The 18031-nt window shown below is 37.9% G+C and overlaps 1 protein-coding gene across 3 annotated transcripts in view; it reads left to right on the top strand.

Annotated features, from left to right (window-relative positions):
• Positions 1 to 643: 643 nt before the first annotated feature.
• tmod1 (tropomodulin 1) overlaps positions 644 to 18031 on the top strand; it is a 29455-nt gene continuing 12067 nt past the window's right edge. The window contains exons 1-6 of one of the 3 annotated variants that reach the window (XM_028443347.1): positions 644 to 939; positions 9516 to 9596; positions 9991 to 10027; positions 10278 to 10414; positions 15493 to 15649; positions 16487 to 16603. In XM_028443347.1, the coding sequence (XP_028299148.1) occupies positions 10292 to 10414; positions 15493 to 15649; positions 16487 to 16603 (397 nt within the window). In that variant the 5' untranslated portion in view covers positions 644 to 939; positions 9516 to 9596; positions 9991 to 10027; positions 10278 to 10291. Of the gene's footprint in view, positions 940 to 967; positions 1171 to 9515; positions 9597 to 9990; positions 10028 to 10277; positions 10415 to 15492; positions 15650 to 16486; positions 16604 to 18031 lie in introns of those variants that run through there. The other 2 variants (XM_028443356.1, XM_028443354.1) reach the window with 2 other exon arrangements.

Here is an 18031-nt window from a genome sequence, read left to right as displayed (position 1 = left end):
AAACTAGATGTTGGAGGTACAGTAAGATCATTTCACAGCTCAAAAGGGCTCTTTTTGGGGACCTTTTTCCTTCAACTTTATAGACAAAATCCTCAGGCTTACAATTTAATAGAACAAGAATGTATACAGTAATAAAAACAAAAAAAATGTACAGGCGTCACAGTAAGGTAAGTTGGATTTACAGTAAAAGTGTTTCCACGTTTTTCTTGAAGTAAACATAATAGTCATATTGAGATTTTTTTTTTTTTCATGTTAAATATGGCCATTATTGTGAGGTTCATTATAAAAGATGTATTTGTAAAATATTTTCAATCAATAGAGATAAAAATAATTTTTGAAATGCAGTTAAGTTTAATTGATGGGTCCCACCCCCACATCTTATTTTCCTCTTATCGTAATTTATTGAGAATAAGAATTTCTCATGTTTTTTTTTTTTTTATTTAGGTTATTTTGGGACTTTTTTATTTATTTTTTTTATAGTTGGCAGTGTACGAACATGTATTTAAATCAGTTAATTAGTATTAATTATTTATTATATTAATATTAATGAGTAATTATAATGGGACCTGACTGACTGTGTAACGTAGCTGTGACGTCATTGGAGTGACAGGGCAGTGTGTGTGTAGGGGGAGGGTCTCCTTCATAAGTTTACTTTGCCCTTTACGGGAGATGAAACTCTGCTGACCCACGGACGGACCGCACAGGCGGCGGGAGGAGGAAGCTCTGCTGCGGGGCTCAAAGCTGCTTTGTTCCGGTGGACTGGAGCTCATGGACCGGCTCCTGTAGAACACTTTGAGTCTCATTCCACGGCTTCTTGTTGTCGGACAGTGAAGCAGAGCTGGCATAGAGGGAGCTGGCTGCTGTGAAGAAGCCAGATCTGGTCAAAGTATTCGTGGCTGTCACCCTGCGGAACGAGCGGCTATAATAGCCCCGGAGGAGGTAGGAAGATTAATGGAAGTCAAACTACTGCCACAGGGCCACATATGTGGTTACAACACTACAACGGGGCAGCTTGAAAGAGGCTTTTATTAGTTTACATACCAAACTACTCCAGGCTTGACTTTCCAGAAGATAACAGCAGTGTTCACAGATAGTGTATAATAATTTAATAAGATGTTACCTGAGGGCCAAATATGAATCGGACCAGATCAAGCCATAACTTTATCACAGGTAAATAACTATTTTTCCCAAATATTTTTTGTATATGTATATATATATATCTATATATATATATATATAAATAAAGAGCAAACATAGGGCATGCCATGCTATTTTAATCATTTAATTCCTAAGTTTTTATTTTAAGTGTTGATTAATTTAATTTAAATAAATGAATAAATGAAATTTTAATTTACTTTATTTACATTTTTTTGTATTTCTGTTTAATTTTTTAGTGTAAAAAATCAAATCTGAATGTGTATCTATTAACAACTCATGTCCACATAATGCAAGTCCACGTCTTTTAAGCACATTTTACAACAATCTATGAAACGATGTTGGAGCAAATTTTTAGAAATGCACGATATTGGATTATATGCCGATATTTTAAACCCGTCAGGCCGATACTGATATTTTTCCTCAACATGATCTGGTGCAGAGATAATCTAGTTCTTAGTGGAATTAATATACAGAATTATTCGGCCTATTCTTTATCATGTTGGCCTGCTGGAAAATGCAAATAAAGCTGAAAATGATGTCACATCATAATTTGCAAAACACGTCACATTTATTTATAACAATTTTTCAGTTTTTAAATAAAATAAAGATACTTGCAGGCAGCGTATCATACTTTAAACACTTATTACCTACTTAAATGTTGTGTTTGAGTGGTTTTTTAAAATAGTATTTTCCAAGCTTCACACAAAAAGTAAATCAAACCATTTGGAAATTGTTAAATTCAGAGAATAATTTACTTTATTGTTGTTTTCCTCCGTTGATGTACAAGCACTCCTGCAATCTGCCCCCCCACACAAGATGGCGGTGCTTAGTCACTCACGCCTCTCCACAGGCGATGAGCCATCATATATGATGTCTATGGCTGAGTAGCATACTCCGTACTATCTGGGATATACTGTCTATACTGGTTAGGAGGATTACGATGAAGACCTTTTTTTACTGAGGTATACTTCCAAGTTTCCCCAGATGCTTTTTGAACCAACAACGACAAAAACCTGAAGCACACAGAGGCTAAATATACCTGTTAATTGGCCACCTGTGAAAGTTCTGAAAACATTTTAAGCAAGAAAGTGACCTAGTAGAATACACCTTTTCACGTGACGTCAGCACTTGACCTCGCAACGAGCGCCGCCATTTCAAGAAGGGTATGCTTTTGCTTGACAACCGCCATTGACCGCTGACAAAACGGTAGAGATCTTGCAGTCTGGCAGATTTTTATTGTAGAATGCCCAAATCCTGCGTAGTATTTGGCTGTCATAACCACGCCTGGCTGAACGAAAATATATCATTTTACAGAATACCAACAGAAAAAGGCCCGAAACGGAAATTATGGATCCAAGCACTGAGGTGAACGAATGATGACTGAACTACATGGAGCCCAAAATCAAAGTGATTGTATGTTTGCAGTAGACATTTTGTTAATGATAGGTTGTGTATTTTGGGGATCTAATTTCTTCCTGGCTGAATTTATGACATTTTATTAATTAGCATACATTTAAATTGTAATTTATTCAGTAATGACTGAAATGTCTATGGCTAGTTAGCTAGCTAGGGCTAGACCTAACTTGAGGGCTTTCATGCCGGGTTAACGCCTATCTATGATGCTTTATGAATATGATTTTTGCCATCATTCTTGACATTCTTTACATCACTTAACAAATCGGAATAGAGTTCTGAACAGAGCATGTCGGTTGTTGGCATTCGCGTGAGTCGTGCCATTAATCTTAACGCATGGTAACAGGCAAGGGCGGACTGGCGTACGGGGACACCGGGGATTTCTGCTGAAATATTCGTAAGACATTGAAATATTCGTAAGACATTGAGTAAAACCTTTGTGTTGTCCGCAGTAAATAGCGTAAATAGCTGTTGTCAAGCAAAAGCATACCCCTCTTAAAAAGATGGCGGGCGTTGCTACGGTCAAGTGTCCCGGATGGCTGATGTCACCGCAAAAAGGTGTGTAAATCAACATGTGGTCATTTGATCCATACAATTTCATGCAGATATTTTGAAGATTTTCGGAGACGTGCCAATGTGCTACTGACAAAACTTTACGGTTAACTTCAAAACAAGAGCCCTTTTTACAAAAGTGTTAAAAAAAAACTACGGAAGACAAGATGATTTTATTTAGAAAAAGGGCTGTTGCTATTTAGCTTGAAGTGAAGCCGGTACTAGGACGGTTTTACGTTGCTCTTGCAATGCATGATGGGGCGGTTGAGTATGAGTAGTGTGCCCACTGTGCATACTTAAAAAATGTCCCGATATGGTATACATTTGTGTATTTCTCGCATACTCAATATTTCCATACTATCTGATGTGAACGCACTACATATCATTTTGACGTGAGACTTAGTAGTACGTTAGTTAGCAATTTTCAACACAGTTTAAGATCTGATCATGGAAGCGAAGCCTGTCATTTTATTGGTTAATTATAGTAACAGGATGCCTGTGGTCTGATACTTAATTTTAAAGCTAATATCGGCTGATACCGATAACGTGCCGACATTATCGTCTATTAAATTACAATAGATTTTAAAACTGCTAATTTAGGCTGATATTGTCGATAGTTCAAAAAGTCGATTGAAATATACTTTCAAATTCTTACATCTTTTCCAGCTTTCACACTTTATAAAATGACAAATGAAACACTTTACTTAACAGTGACACCCTACTTTTATCGTCTGTTGTTATGCAAGTGCTACAGAAATAGGCATGGTTAGTTTTTGAATATCATTAAAATGTTTTCACTTTTTTGCAAAGATGCAAAAACTGTCCTGCTGTGATTTGGTGACTCTTTCATTTAAATACATTATTTAGGCGTTCCAGCAGTCTATTATATCATTTGCTTGAAATGAGATTGCATGTTTGAACCAATAATGCAATTGCAATCATTGTCATTTTACATGATTATTTACATGTTTTTCTATTTCACTTTTATTACACTTAAAATGTAGTTATTTCTATAATTTCTTCTAGAATGAAGTGATACGGATTGATAACCAAGTGACATTATGATCTCTGCAGAATGTGCAAATGTCTTAAAGTCAGACCTGAGACAGCGACTGTGCTGCGAGCCCTCCATTACATACTGCAACCTTTAGATTAGAGCTGGGCAATATATGAAGATTCAAAATATATTGACATTTCTATTTTGGCAATATAGAAAATTACAATATGGCCTATTTCGATATATTTTTATTTTGGATTTCTGAGTGCGTCCTGACCCAGACCTAAAGAAGCCACACTATAGAAGTCGCTCACACGTGCTGTCCCTGAGGAGAAAAAGACTGAAGTGGCTCATATTGTGCAGATGTTTGTTAATAAATTGATTGTCTTTCTGGTAAGACTCTATTGAGTAAAAAAAAAATTGGGATTTATATCGTATATCTGCCATTTTGAGGAAAAACCCATTGGATTTTTCTGGTAATATTCAACCGTCAACCATATGGAGGTTGTCAAGAAGACATCAATGGTTTTTGGACCAAAATTTCCATAAAGATAAATAAAATGTTCACGTTTGAAAGCGTTTAGCAGGAAGCATTATAAAGTCGGTGCTGTCTACAGGCTCCTCTGTCTGTTAAATGTGCAAATTTATTGGCTATTAGAGGTCTTGGCCTTTCTAAGAGTGAGTATCAGCTTTTACAGAAACGTGTGTGTATCTCATGGCTGAAAAACTCTTAGCCTTACCAGAGTTTATGTTTCATATCAACATTGAAGATTTAGAGAAGAAAGTCCTGTTATAGCATGTCTCTGCTCACACGCCACTGCAGGAGTCGCTGAGTCGTAGATTCAGATTTATCAACTGTATGTGTGACATACTGTGTTCCTTGTGTACCAGTTAAAATGCATGATAATTCAAGACTCTTTCTTTTGTAAGCAGTGAAGTCGTAAAGTCCATAGTTTTATGCACATCTCCATTGATTAATGATCCCACATTCATGCAGCTATTCTTAGAGGCCTGAGGACCGTACAGGCCTGATTTGGAGGGCCCGGTGGTAAGTCGTATGTTTATGACTTTACAGGGTCATCATTGGCTTCGGTCAGTGGTTCCAAGTCTTTTTTGTCCCTTGTACCCCCTTTGCTTGTCAAATAATTTGTACCCTCTTCATATTATAAGTACCCTCTCCATAATTTCATATGCTTTTTCAGCTGTGAAATAGCGGGCCCTCCTAAACCCTTAACTGGGTCTCGAACATTGGTTCCCTAAGGCTGAATCTACAAATTCAAAACAATGAGTGGAATTTTAGGTGGAATAAAAAACAAATGAATAAAATACCATGCAGCTTTTATGTGATTACTTCAAAAGTAAGTCAATAATCTTCTTTGTAAAATGTAGCTAGTTATTGTCTCTGTTAAAGGGGAAGTATAGTGAAAAAATCACTTTATAATGGTTTTGCTACAGTCGTATACATTCTTTTAGCCTCATTCAGAGGGCCAAAGTTGAAAAATGTCTGTTTCCTCCCTGCCTTGCTATTCCACATTTTTTAAAAAAAAAGTCAGCTCCAAATGGACGAGTTGGATTTTTGCCCCCTTATGAGTCATAAGGTGGAAACTCCTCCTTCTGACAATCCTGGCTCCTCCTATCCTATGAGAATGTGAGCTCCTCTCTCTCAAACTACCTCACAGGTAAAACAAACGTAGCAAAGGCAGGTTGATATTACAGTTAATAGCTTTACGTTCAGTATATCGATAATCCAGTATATAGATAAACCGAAGAGTAGGGATGTAACGAGTAGTCGTAAGGCAGTTAAAAATCGATTCATAGGAATCACAGTTCACATCGATACTCTGAAAATTGAATCGCAGTACTTTTTTTAAACAGCAGCTATATATTTATCCTTCTCGTCCAGAAGTGGAGGTGGCGGACGGAATCTGCTACTACTTTCTTTTTGGCCGCCTTCTACTCTTAAGCATGTTCATAAATGATTACTTACCCCTTTAGCACCAAAAGAATATCTGTAATATTACGTGGATATCTGTAAAAGTCACGTTTTTCTATTAGCTCTGTCTGCTAGCATAGCATCTCTTCTTCACTGCTCGATTGGCTGCATGCCAACCAACCACTAGGGTACCAGCGCCCTCTGCTGGTCCAAACAAATATCTGACGTAAATACAGTGCAGACTGTTTTAAATGGACTAGTCCTGTAGTCAGATGAGTAAGAAGGAGAAGGAAGAGTGTTCATGATTTACTGCTGCTGCTGAAGTAGCGTGCATGTGCATGAATGCCCAAAAACAGCCTGTTTTTAGGAGCGCTCTGAAAATAATTTTTAACAGGGCTAAAACTCCAGAAAACAGGCGAGTTTGGGAAAATAAACCTCAAATACTTTATTGTTGTGGTTCTTGGAACAATTAACGGGTGACCTTGGCTCAGGTGGTAGTGGGTCGTCTTCTGATCGAGAGGTTGGGGGTTCGATCCCAGTGCCTGACTATGTGTCGAAGTGTCCTTGGGCAAGACACTGAACCCTAAGTTGCTCCCAGTGGTCGACAAGCACCTTGCATGGCAGTCCTGTCCCACTGCTGTGTGAATGTGAGAGTGATTGGGTGAATGAGCTGATATGTAAAGCGCTTTGAGACTGCTTCAGTGTGGTGATAAAGCGCTATATAAAATCAAGTCCATTTACCATTTAAAGATGGGTGAAAAATAGCATAATACTGGACCTTTAAGTGAGATAAAATGGCCTCTACTGCATAAATTAATCCTGTTTCATTAAATTACAAGAAAATATATTATTTTATTGAGGAATAGTATTGTTAATAATTCCAAACAAATTTATTTTGTCTTCTGTTTGAATAATAAGTTGAGGTTTCATTTATTGGTTTATTGGTTATTCAGACAAGTCTGAAGACTGGCAGTTGACAGTCGAAACATGTTAATGGATCAATGTAAACTTAAAAAGTTGTTTTAAAAATGAAACCTTAACATATTAATAGTACTGTTAGTTTGTGGTGAATCTGTCCCAAAAATAAGCCTAAAAAGGAACTAGGAACATTTCCCAATTATTTTTAAATTAATTCTTACATTTTTCTGAGTACTCCCTGCAATATGCTTCTGTACCCCTAGGGGTACACATACTCCTGTTTGGGAACCACTGGCTTAGGTCAACTGGATTGTTTTTCATTTGCTTCCCAGTGAATGTCCTCCAATGAGGGAGAAGCTTGTAGAAATGTTACAGAGACAGGGAGTCTGTTTGATATCATAGAGGCAAGTCAGCTTAAGCTTCCAGTAGACGTGCAGCGTTAAGTTGGATTTCAGCCCAGTTTTTCATCCGTGTTTTTAAAAAAGGTTTTCTGGTCTGGGAGCTCAGAGAAAGCAGAACAAAAGAGTGCCACGCTTGACCTGTCGTACGTAAAGATAAAAAAGGCAAGGCTTTGCGCTCATTTGTGCTCTTTGAATTAATTCATTTTTGCACTTCCACTGGTTTATGTTTTGCCTTCGGTCTGATTTGAAAATATCTCCTGCATCCTTTGAAGGTGTACTTAGTCCTGTCATGTAGACATCATACGCAGCAGGTCAGTTTCTAACCCACTGCTTTAATACGCCTGGGATTAACGCATTAAAGTAAAGTAGTAAATGTTCTATTGCACAGTTAATTTGTAAAGCAGATATTCAATATATCCTCACTGACAGTTTGTAAGGAAAGGAGCATATATCCAGACAGGATATTTAGTTTACCTCTGGGATTATCTCTCTGTGAAGCACGCTCCAGAAAAGCAGACCCGCACTTCACCTCAGACACTGATGTACAGCAGACGATCCTCAATAGGATGTGACGCTAAAGGATGTAACAACAACCAGTGTCAAGCAAATAGAAATATTAAGGACAGGACTTTGTTGGAGGATTATTTTTACATTAGATATTATCCCTGTGAGAAAACTTATTAGCCTCTTTTTATTCGAAGAGCCCATTAGGATTAACACCTGCTGCACTCATGCTTTTTGACGCTCCTTTAGGCTTCGGAAAAACATTTGAAAAAGCCACAAAAGTTAGCATTTTTTATGGATTTTATCTTAACTTGTCAAGGATAGTCCTCAGCGCCAGCAGTCACTTTTATCCCAACATCTAACCATCACTTTTTTTGATAGGTATATCTTCATAATAATAACCAGTATTCTTCACAAAACACCATATCCAGCATAATGTCACTATTATGTCATCTGGTATGATGGTGTCAGACCTTATATAGTACAGAATATTAGGTCTTGGCCAAAAACGCAATTTTGGGCCATTTTCAGTCGGCAATTTTTGATGGCTGAATTTTTGGTGAATCACTAAAATATTGTGTACTGTATATGGTCTGACAGCATTTTTTATAACGGTTTTTTCACTGAAACAACCCAACCTAAACAGGATGTTGTAATGATGCAAGCAAACACCGTAGTCAGCACGTGCGTGTCTGAAAACAGGCCAACATGTCTGCAGAGCAGTCGAATTTCACTACATCTGAGCACGAAAGCCTCTTCCAAGCAGAGGTTGAGACGGAGCACGAAGTGAAAATAATTTAAAGTTCACTCTCAAGTGCGATTAACGTTTCTGTGACACACCAACACTGTAGCTCTGTGTCGACATGGACTCCCTCACCGCAGCCTGATGAGTGACTCCAAAATCTCCAAACTGTAGCATAAATTCAGCTTTAGAGGCTGTCAGCACACATTTTACCCAGATCTTCTCCACTTCATCGTGACTGTACTTGGTCCTCGTAATAAAGATCACTACTTGGATGCGGGAACTTTGTGTTTCTATGAGAATACATATTTAATCAGACTTTCTTTCAGCAGCCCAGTCAGTATAGGCCTGTGCATTATTATTTAATGTATATAATGTGGAGTCAAATGAAAACATTTTACATTGTACATTGTTGGAATGTCAGTGCTCAATAAATATTTTCATATATTTTAAGTCATTTATTCTTTGAAACATTAATATTAATGTTTGCAATTACAATGCTTTAATTTTAGTGAGGTTAGTACACATTTCTAGCCATAAATGCAACGATACTAATGATTAGCATGATAATTTGATTTCTCTTGATATTTCGGTTTTTCGGACTCAGTTTTCTAACTTTACGTTTTGGTTTTTTTGCCAAGAATTTTCATTTCGGTGCATCCCTATAGTTTATATTCATGTTCGTCGTAATTGTTAAACACAAATATTTTTGTTTAATAGATGAACGTGAACACATCATTTGTTAAACATACTCTTATCATTAGAATAATTATGAAACATGTTTAAAAAAAAGAGAACACAAATCAAACGACGAGATAACCATGTTTATAATTGTTTCGCCTAATGCTGATTCTTTATGGATTTACTCACTTCAGGTGGTGTTTTTGCTTCTTTCAGGTGTTCCAGGTGTTCCAAGAGGACCGCAGGGGCGTGGTTTAATTTGAACAGTTTTTTCCTGTGAACTGGAGCTTAATCCAGGTGGGTTGTGTGATGCCAAAGTTCTGTGCCGCATGAATGAGTTGCTTTTCCCCCATTTTTTTCTGTAAATTTGTGTATTTGTTTTATGACATATACATAGAGAAGAAAACAGGTCCACAACTAGTGAAACATCAAATTTAGGACATGACAAGGAACAAAATGAACTCAAAAACAAACATAAATACAAAAGAAACATTGACCACCTATTGGACATTGTTGAAGAAAACAAGACAATATTCACATTTAACCACAGTTAGGATACTGAATAGATGAACAGAAAAAAAAAAAAAATATATATATATATATATTGGCAGGTCCCTATCGTTATTTGTACTATGTTTATCAAATATTTTATCGTAAAAGTAATACACTTTCTTTCTTTTTTACTTTGCAGAGGAAAGCGTGTTGAACATTTGGAAGGGTTGATTCAGGTAATTGATTTTTCTTATACACTTTAAAGAAATCCAATATTCAATTCAAAAACATGGTTTTTAAATATTTTTCCTCACAGTTTATTTGAATACAGCCGTAAATATGGTGTCAAAATGTAAAAATATCTCCCATTTTACCTATATTTCTAAAATAAGATTCTGCAGATTGGTGATTCAAATGACTGAATTTTGAATTAGTTGAATACAGGAGTGTTTAATGTTGTTAAAGAATGCTAACTCTTCTGTCCAGACAGGGCAGTCACCATGTCCGTGATAAGGAAGAAGATGGAGAATTACAGGGATGTTGACGAAGACGAGCTGCTGAAGAAACTGTCTGAGGAAGAGCTACAACGGTTAGAAGATGAATTAGAGGAGCTGGACCCAGATGTAAGTTTACAATATCGCAAGCCATAAGTATGAATTTCTGTCAGTGTCAGTGCGGGTTGATACAAGCATTGGTGATATCTAAGCAATAATGACAGCTTCAAAGAGAAGGAAAAAAAGAAAAAGAAAAGTTACACTTTTTGCTCATTGTCAAAATGCCTGTATTTGTTGAACAATAAGATATAGTAGATGAAGGGGTGACGCAGAGTGATTAGTAAAATACATTTTAACTCTACAGTTCCACCTGAAAGTATTCATACCCCTTTACTTTTCCATTTATTTTTTTGTAATACAAAGTGATTCTAAAACTGATTTGAGCATAGTTTTGTTTAAAGCAAACTACACAAAACAGCCCATGATTCAGTAATAATAGGTTTTCAGACATTGTTGTAGGTTTCTAAATAGAAATCATATTTCATTGTGATATTTAAAAAAAAAATGGGTCATACATTTAGACCTACTGTATTGTTATTAATGTTGATAGATAATCCATAAAAGCCCCTAAAGGTGTGAATGATAATGGTGCCATGTACCAGTGATCCTCACTGATCCAGATAACTGTGAATATCTGGCAAAGAGGATATTCGGCGCTTGGCGGAGGTTTGTGATCTCTGGGGGCTTTTGTTCGCAAACAAAGACGTTGGGAACCACCGGGACCCTCCCTGGATCTAGTGTGGCTGAACTTAGTAACCAAGGAAGAAGGGCTTTGGTTAGAAAGGTAAACAAGCATCCAATGGTCTCTAAGGCGGAGCTCCAGTGTTCCCTTGCATAGATAGTAGAGCTATCCAGAATGTGGTCAACCATTGCTAACACACTTCACTATTAAGGCCTTTATGGTAGAGTGGCAACATGGAAGCCACTCCTCACTAGAGGCACCTTAAGAAGTCTCAGAGTTGGGGAAACAAAAATTTTCTAGTCTATTGAAACCAAAATAGAACTTTCGAGCCTGCTTGAGAAAGGAGGCAGAGTTGTGAAGCATGGTGGTGGCAGCATCATGCCGTTGTGATATTTTTCTGCGGCAAGAATTGGGTTACGAATCTGCAAAACGGGTACAATGAGATTCACCAAATGAGTAAAAATGTTCTCCAGAGTCCTTTGGAGCTTAGACTAGGGCGTTGATTAATCTTCCAACACGATCAGTTAAAACCCGCAGCACAAAGAGATTACAACCAAGTGTGTGAATGTTGGCCCCCCCAGAGCCCGGACATGAATCCAATAAACATCCTTGGGAAAGACCTAAAAATGGCAGTTCATCAATACTTAATGTGACATGCCATGAGAAAACCAGGAAAAGGTCAGCATAAAAGAAGCAGAGAAAACGCAGAAGAAGCTTTTTTTTTCTGAGAAAATAGGAAATTCACAGCTGAACATTTACAGCTGATTGCCATACCAGATTGTTTTTGGCTAGCCACACACTCTTGTTCTGGTTTTTTTGGCTAATAAACTGCTTGTTGAAGTAAAACACATGGCTGTTTAAGCATACAGTATATTCTGATTGAGATGCTGCTTCAGGAAGTTTGTGTTTATAAAAAAAAATAATTCCGTTCTGTGGAGTATTAAAGTTGATCATCTTGATCATATGTAAGAATTTCATAACTTCTATCAAACTAAAGTCAACTGCCATTAGAAGAACCAAATAGCAAGTTTAGCTAATGGAATAATTTAAAATTGTATCACTTTTTGTGTTAAATGGTGCAGTATTTGTCAGGTTCTCACTGTGGCTGATTTTAATATTACTTGCAGAACATTTACTCAGTACAGATACCTTAATCATGCTTTAGTTAATGTGCCGTTGCTTTTTACCTTATGTTTATTTCTGCATCGAACGGGTTCTGTGACAGCAGTGAGGTTGAGGTGCTGACAGCAGCTGTAAGAGCTTTTACATGAACGTCAGACTGCTCGCAAATAGGCTGGAGTCCCCCTCAGTGCCACGGGGATGACTGGAAAGGCACACGATGTGTGTGTGTGTGTGTGTGTGTTTACCCATTGACGTAAATAGAAGGAAGACTGAGTCGCCATGCGTGTACCTTTTAGGGGTCACCGGTTACACAACATCAAAGTGCTCATTTGCTTTGAAACTGAGAGATCTTTCCAGCAAATCCTTCCATTATGTTTCCAGTAAAGCACATAAAAACATTAGTTATAACAGAGAAAAGAACACCTCTGCACACAGTGTACAGTGTAGTTTAATTTACAGGCAACCTTTAAAACAGTTTTACCACACGTGTTGCTTTGGCAAGGGAAAGAGACTGAAAGTCTCTCTCTACTGTGGATCAGGGCAACAGATTTTTTTGCTTTCAAAGGCCTTACTACTGATCCCCAATGTCAGTTACATAGAATCAAAATAAATATTCTAAAGCAGGAGTGTCAAACTCATTTTAGTTCAAGGGCCAAATAAAGACCAGTTCGATCACAAGTGGGCCGCGGGTTTTAGGCGGGAAAGCAAACAATTTTAACCAAGGTTTTTCAGGATTTTTTTCAATTGTCAACATCCAGCCATCTTCAGAAGATGGAAGTCAAGTGAAACATCAAAGGTGATCACCAGAACTCCTCTAACAAAGAATGGACAGGATTAGGATTGAATAAATTAATCAGATGGACAGTTCATATGGGTGATATTATTCAGTGATAAAGGGAGAGGACAACGCTGGGAGGGTTTGGTCATGTAGTGAAGGTTACTTTGTAGGGCAGTGTTTTCTCAAACGTTTTTCAGACTAAGGGCCACTTAAAGCTGCAGTATGTAGAATCCTCCCTTCGACCCCTGTTTCAAAACCAAAACTTAACCTCCCTTACCGGCATCCTGTGTGGAGCTCTAAGTGACTTTTTTCCTCAATAGAGACATAGTGACAAATGTTGGGACTTTGTCTTGTGGTATTGGAGAGTTTTCCAGTGTTTTAGAGATTCTGACATGAATGCACATGCCACTCTGTAGTTAGTATTGCCCTCAGCAGCCGCTGCTGCCGTCAGCTCATCCCTGCCACACAGCTCACAGAGCGTCACGCTTCTGGATATTTTAACGCTCATTTTACAGAGCCAGGAGAAGGAGAAGAGATTCACTGTCCACTCAGAACATTTTTTAATTACAATAAGCTCAAAGATGATTATGGATTTTTGACCAAATGACGCAAAAAAAAAAAAAACGCCGGGCCATCGAACTCAACAAATATCCAAAACCAATAGATCTGTTTAATACTCTAACAAAATATTACAAGTTGATATAATACATTATTATTTATATAATATATAATTTATATAAACCCAAAATGCCATTTGAGTTTTAAGTGCGTATTCTTAAGCCACCGACCCATCTTCAGTTGACCACTAAGATCGTAAAACACACAACTGCGAAGCAGCGAGGCGGTGTTTCAAAATAGTAATAAACAAACGGGCCACCCTTTGAGAAAGGCTTAGGTAGGGAAGAGGATGATAATGATGGTAAAGAGTAAGACCATTAAGGAGAAAAAGTAGCAATAGCTGCTGCCACCTCCAACGTCCCGTCACCACTGCTGAGCACGTGACTTTTTAATGGATTCCAGTGCAGCAGAGTACATGTGTCCACCATTCAACCTTTGTCAGATTTTTATCGAAGTCACAGAATGCATAGAGAGCAAGTGGTGAGAGAAGAGATAAGATATGAAGCTTTAAGTCCTACATCTAACAGCTCTGAGTGCGTGTGCAGGTTCAAAATAGCTTTGGGAGCTGTAATGGTCTGAGACTTTTCTCACTCATGTGTTGGACTGAAGTTAAGATAAGAAACGTGGGAGTTAAATTTAAAAGAGCACAAAGATCTTACCAAAAGATTGATCTACAGTATATTCTCCTTAAAATAGACACAGATGTTTTACTTCATGTGCAGGAATTTGAGGGTGCAGAGCAAAGCACATCTGCTTTGACATTTTAACCATGATGTGCTCTTCAGTCATTAATTTATTATATGATTTGTCATTCCTTCTACCTTCTGTTTTACCTAGAGCTTAATATCTTTCTTTTACATTATTCAATGTTAAATGACATGTATGGCAGACCATAGTACGTACACTTGCAAACACTGTGTGTCTGACAAAGTGATCAGCATCATCGGGGTCCCTCAAAGGACTGTCCTCTCTCCTTTCCTCTTCACCGCCTACACCACAGACTTCAGCTACTGCACTGAGACCTGTCATCTCCAGAAGTTCTCAGATGACTCTGCAGTGGTTAGACGTATCAGGGAGGGGAACAAGATGGAGTACAGGGCTGCCGTGGACAGTTTTGTCACATGGGGTGAGCTGAACCATCTACAGCTCAGTGTGACAAAGACTAAGGAGCTGAATGTGGACCTGAGAAGAACCAAGAGGCCAGTCAGTCCTGTCTCCATCCAGGGGGTCAGTGTGGACATTGTGGAGGAGTACAAATACCTGTGAGTGGTGATAAACTAGACTGGGGGAGAACATGGACTCCCTCTACAGGAAGGGCCAAAGCATGTTTCTGAGAGGTCCTTCAACATCTGCAGGAAAATGCTGAGGATGTTTTACGAGTCTGTGGTGGCGAGTGCGATCCTCCACGCTGTTGTTTGCTGGGGGAGCAGACTGAGGGTCGCAGACGCCAACAATCTAATTCACAAGACCAGTGACGTTGTGGGGGTGAAACTGGACTCGCTGATGGTGGTTACAGAGAGGAGGAGCCTGTCCAAGGTGAAGGTCAACGAGTCCCACCCACTCCATGAAGTGCTGGTTAGTCACAGTAGCACTTTGAGCACCAGGCTGATCCCACCACGGTGCTCCACAGAACACCACAGGAAATCATTACTGCCTGTGGCGATCAAACTCTACAATGCATCTCTGTAACCTCATGGCTTCAATCGTTGTATATAACTGTATTATATTTGTGTTATTATTATTTTTTATCTTATTTCATTATATTTTATTTTTTACTACTGTAATGTGTTCACTTGTATTTAATCCTTATTCAGTTAACAGTCTTTTACTTCATTATGTACGTTTTTCTTTCTCTTTCTTTCTTTTAGTGTTTATTCTTTTTATTTGTAATATTTTTCTGATGTAATTTCCCCCTGATTCTGATTGTGATTAACATTTATTCCCTAGAACGCATTGTTGCCTGCTGGTATGCGACAGAAGGACCAGACAAAGAAATCACCAACAGGGACATTTCAGAGGGACAACCTCCTGGCCCACCTGGAGAAACAGGCCAAAGAGCATCCTGACAAAGAGGACCTGGTGCCTTACACTGGAGAGAAGAGAGGTGCCGATGTTTGCTGTTCAACGTTTCTCATTGGCTGTGTTCTAAACCGCATACTAACGTACTACACACTCATTGAGTACATACTGTCTACTATGTACTATTAGTATGATTAGTATGGTGACATTCCCACTGAAGAATACTTCCAAGTTTACCAAGATGCATTTCGAGCCTACAGTGACAAAAACCGTTAGCGCACTGAGGCTAAAAATTGGCGTTAATTCGCCACCTTTGAAAGTTCTCAAAGCATTTTAAGCGAGAAAGTAGAATATCAACATGTGGTCATTTGATTCATAAAACTCACGGAAACGCATTTCATTCCAAAATTTCAAATATTTTCGGAGACCAGTCATTATGCTACTGTCAAAACTTCTGGTTAACTTCAAAACAAGAGCCCTATTTACAAACGTGTTAAAAGAAAAAAAACAAACTAATGGAAGACAATCATTTTTACGATTTTACTTCTGCTCGCAATGCATCATGGGGCAGTTGAGTATGACTAGTGTGCCCACTGTGCATACTTAACTAAATGTCCCGATATAGTATACATCTGAGTATACATACTGATTTTGATGTCAGACTGAGTATGAGTATTACAATTTCGATCCATTGTTTGTATTTCAAAATGATAAACCTACTTTTATATGTTTGACCAAAAGGACATGGATATTTATTTTGATGATCAGCCTTCTCTTTAAAGTTTACATGTAAATAAAACAGCCATGTTATTCCAAGTCACAAGAAAATCTTTGCAAGAGGAAAAGCCCTCTTACAGTTGGCTTTGTTTCATTTGATGTTACAGTCCATGTCAGTTGACCATTTATTTTGTTGCTGTTGTAGGGAAAGCCTTTGTACCAAAAAAGAGAGTGGACCCCATGATGGAGAACGTTACACTGGAGCCAGAGCTCGAGGAAGCCCTGGCTAGTGCGACAGATGCTGAACTCTGCGACATTGCAGGTAATGTTTAAACCTTCTGCTCACATGTTCAAATTCAACTTTTAAGTAATTTTCTTTAATCTATTACTTCATATGTATTTTAGGGACTCCTCTCAGTCATCTTAACATCCCAATATTTACACATGTGAACATCATTTCATCTTTTCTTTTCTCTTTCTTCACTAATCAGCACAAGCGTTGTTTGTTCATTTTCTATCCCTCCATGGAACTCACTTTCTATTTCCTCCAGTGCTGCTTCCATCTCACAACCACCCGCTCCATTTTCACCACCTCTTCCATCTCTGCTGGAGTTTTTAGCTGAACAACAATCAGGGTATCTGTGGACTGCACTTTGGGATCTTACCTCTAACACGTTTTACTCACCATTGTGCACCACTGTGCATGGCATAGTTAGCGTTACACTGCTGGGGAATAACGACTGATGCATGTTTAAGCTTTGCGTTTCTTGCAGAAATGAAATATTTGCTAACATTTAGCAAGACATTGAATTTAGATTTGTATCAACAGATGTTTTTAACCTTGTACAACGCATTACATAAATCTCCAAAAAATGAAGGAACCAACATCCAACAAACCATTATACATTACATTATCATATTCCTTATGTACATTCTTTCAGATCCTCCTTTAAATTCTTCCATAATCGAACACCACACACAGATAAGATGCAACTTTTTTGTTGTTCTTATTTTAGGTTTTTTAAAGTTCATTATCTGACCTCTGAGATGTTAACCTTCTTGTTGATAAGTGAAACATTTTTTGATATTACAGGATTCCCGCGAATCCTAAAAAGTCTTAAAAGGCATTAAATTCATAAATCCAAAAATAAGGCCTAATGGTCAGTAAAATGTCTTAAATCAATGTTTCAAAAGTCTTACATTTTGACACATAAGTATGATTTTATGATTGTAATTAGTCTCACATTTCAAAATTTATGTTAATAAAATGTAATATTAATTTTTTTTATGTATAAACAACATGGGAAAATGTAAATGTAACAAAAATTGCCTGTCCAACAAAGATTTTTCTAAAATACTTTTCTTAATGGTTTTTATTTTTTGCATTTTTGTTGTTGTTTTATAGATTTCTGACTATTTTTGTGGTCATCTTGATTATTTTAGTCTTTTTTTGTGTGTATTTTACTGTCATTAGGCCTGAGCGCCACGAGCTGGCGAAGGGCCTCTTGCTCTCATAGTGGCTACACTACGAGGGAAGGGGCGGAGCATATGTGAACGCCACGTGCCCGTCAGTGACCAGAGACCCTTGTCATGTCGTAGGCATGCCCCCGCGCTTTCCGAAAATGTATAGTGGTACTCAAAAAGGGGGAAACATGTTATTGGGTTGGATTATTATTCTTTCTTTCTTTCTTTCTTTCTTTCTTTCTTTCTTTCTTTCTTTCTTTCTTTCTTTCTTTCTTTCTTTCTTTCT

Source organism: Gouania willdenowi, chromosome 1 (genome assembly GCF_900634775.1).
Source record: "Gouania willdenowi chromosome 1, fGouWil2.1, whole genome shotgun sequence".
In the NCBI taxonomy this organism is placed as follows: Eukaryota; Metazoa; Chordata; class Actinopteri; order Blenniiformes; family Gobiesocidae; genus Gouania; species Gouania willdenowi.
Note: the sequence above shows the minus strand (reverse complement) of the source record. Positions and strands in the feature narration are given on the sequence as shown.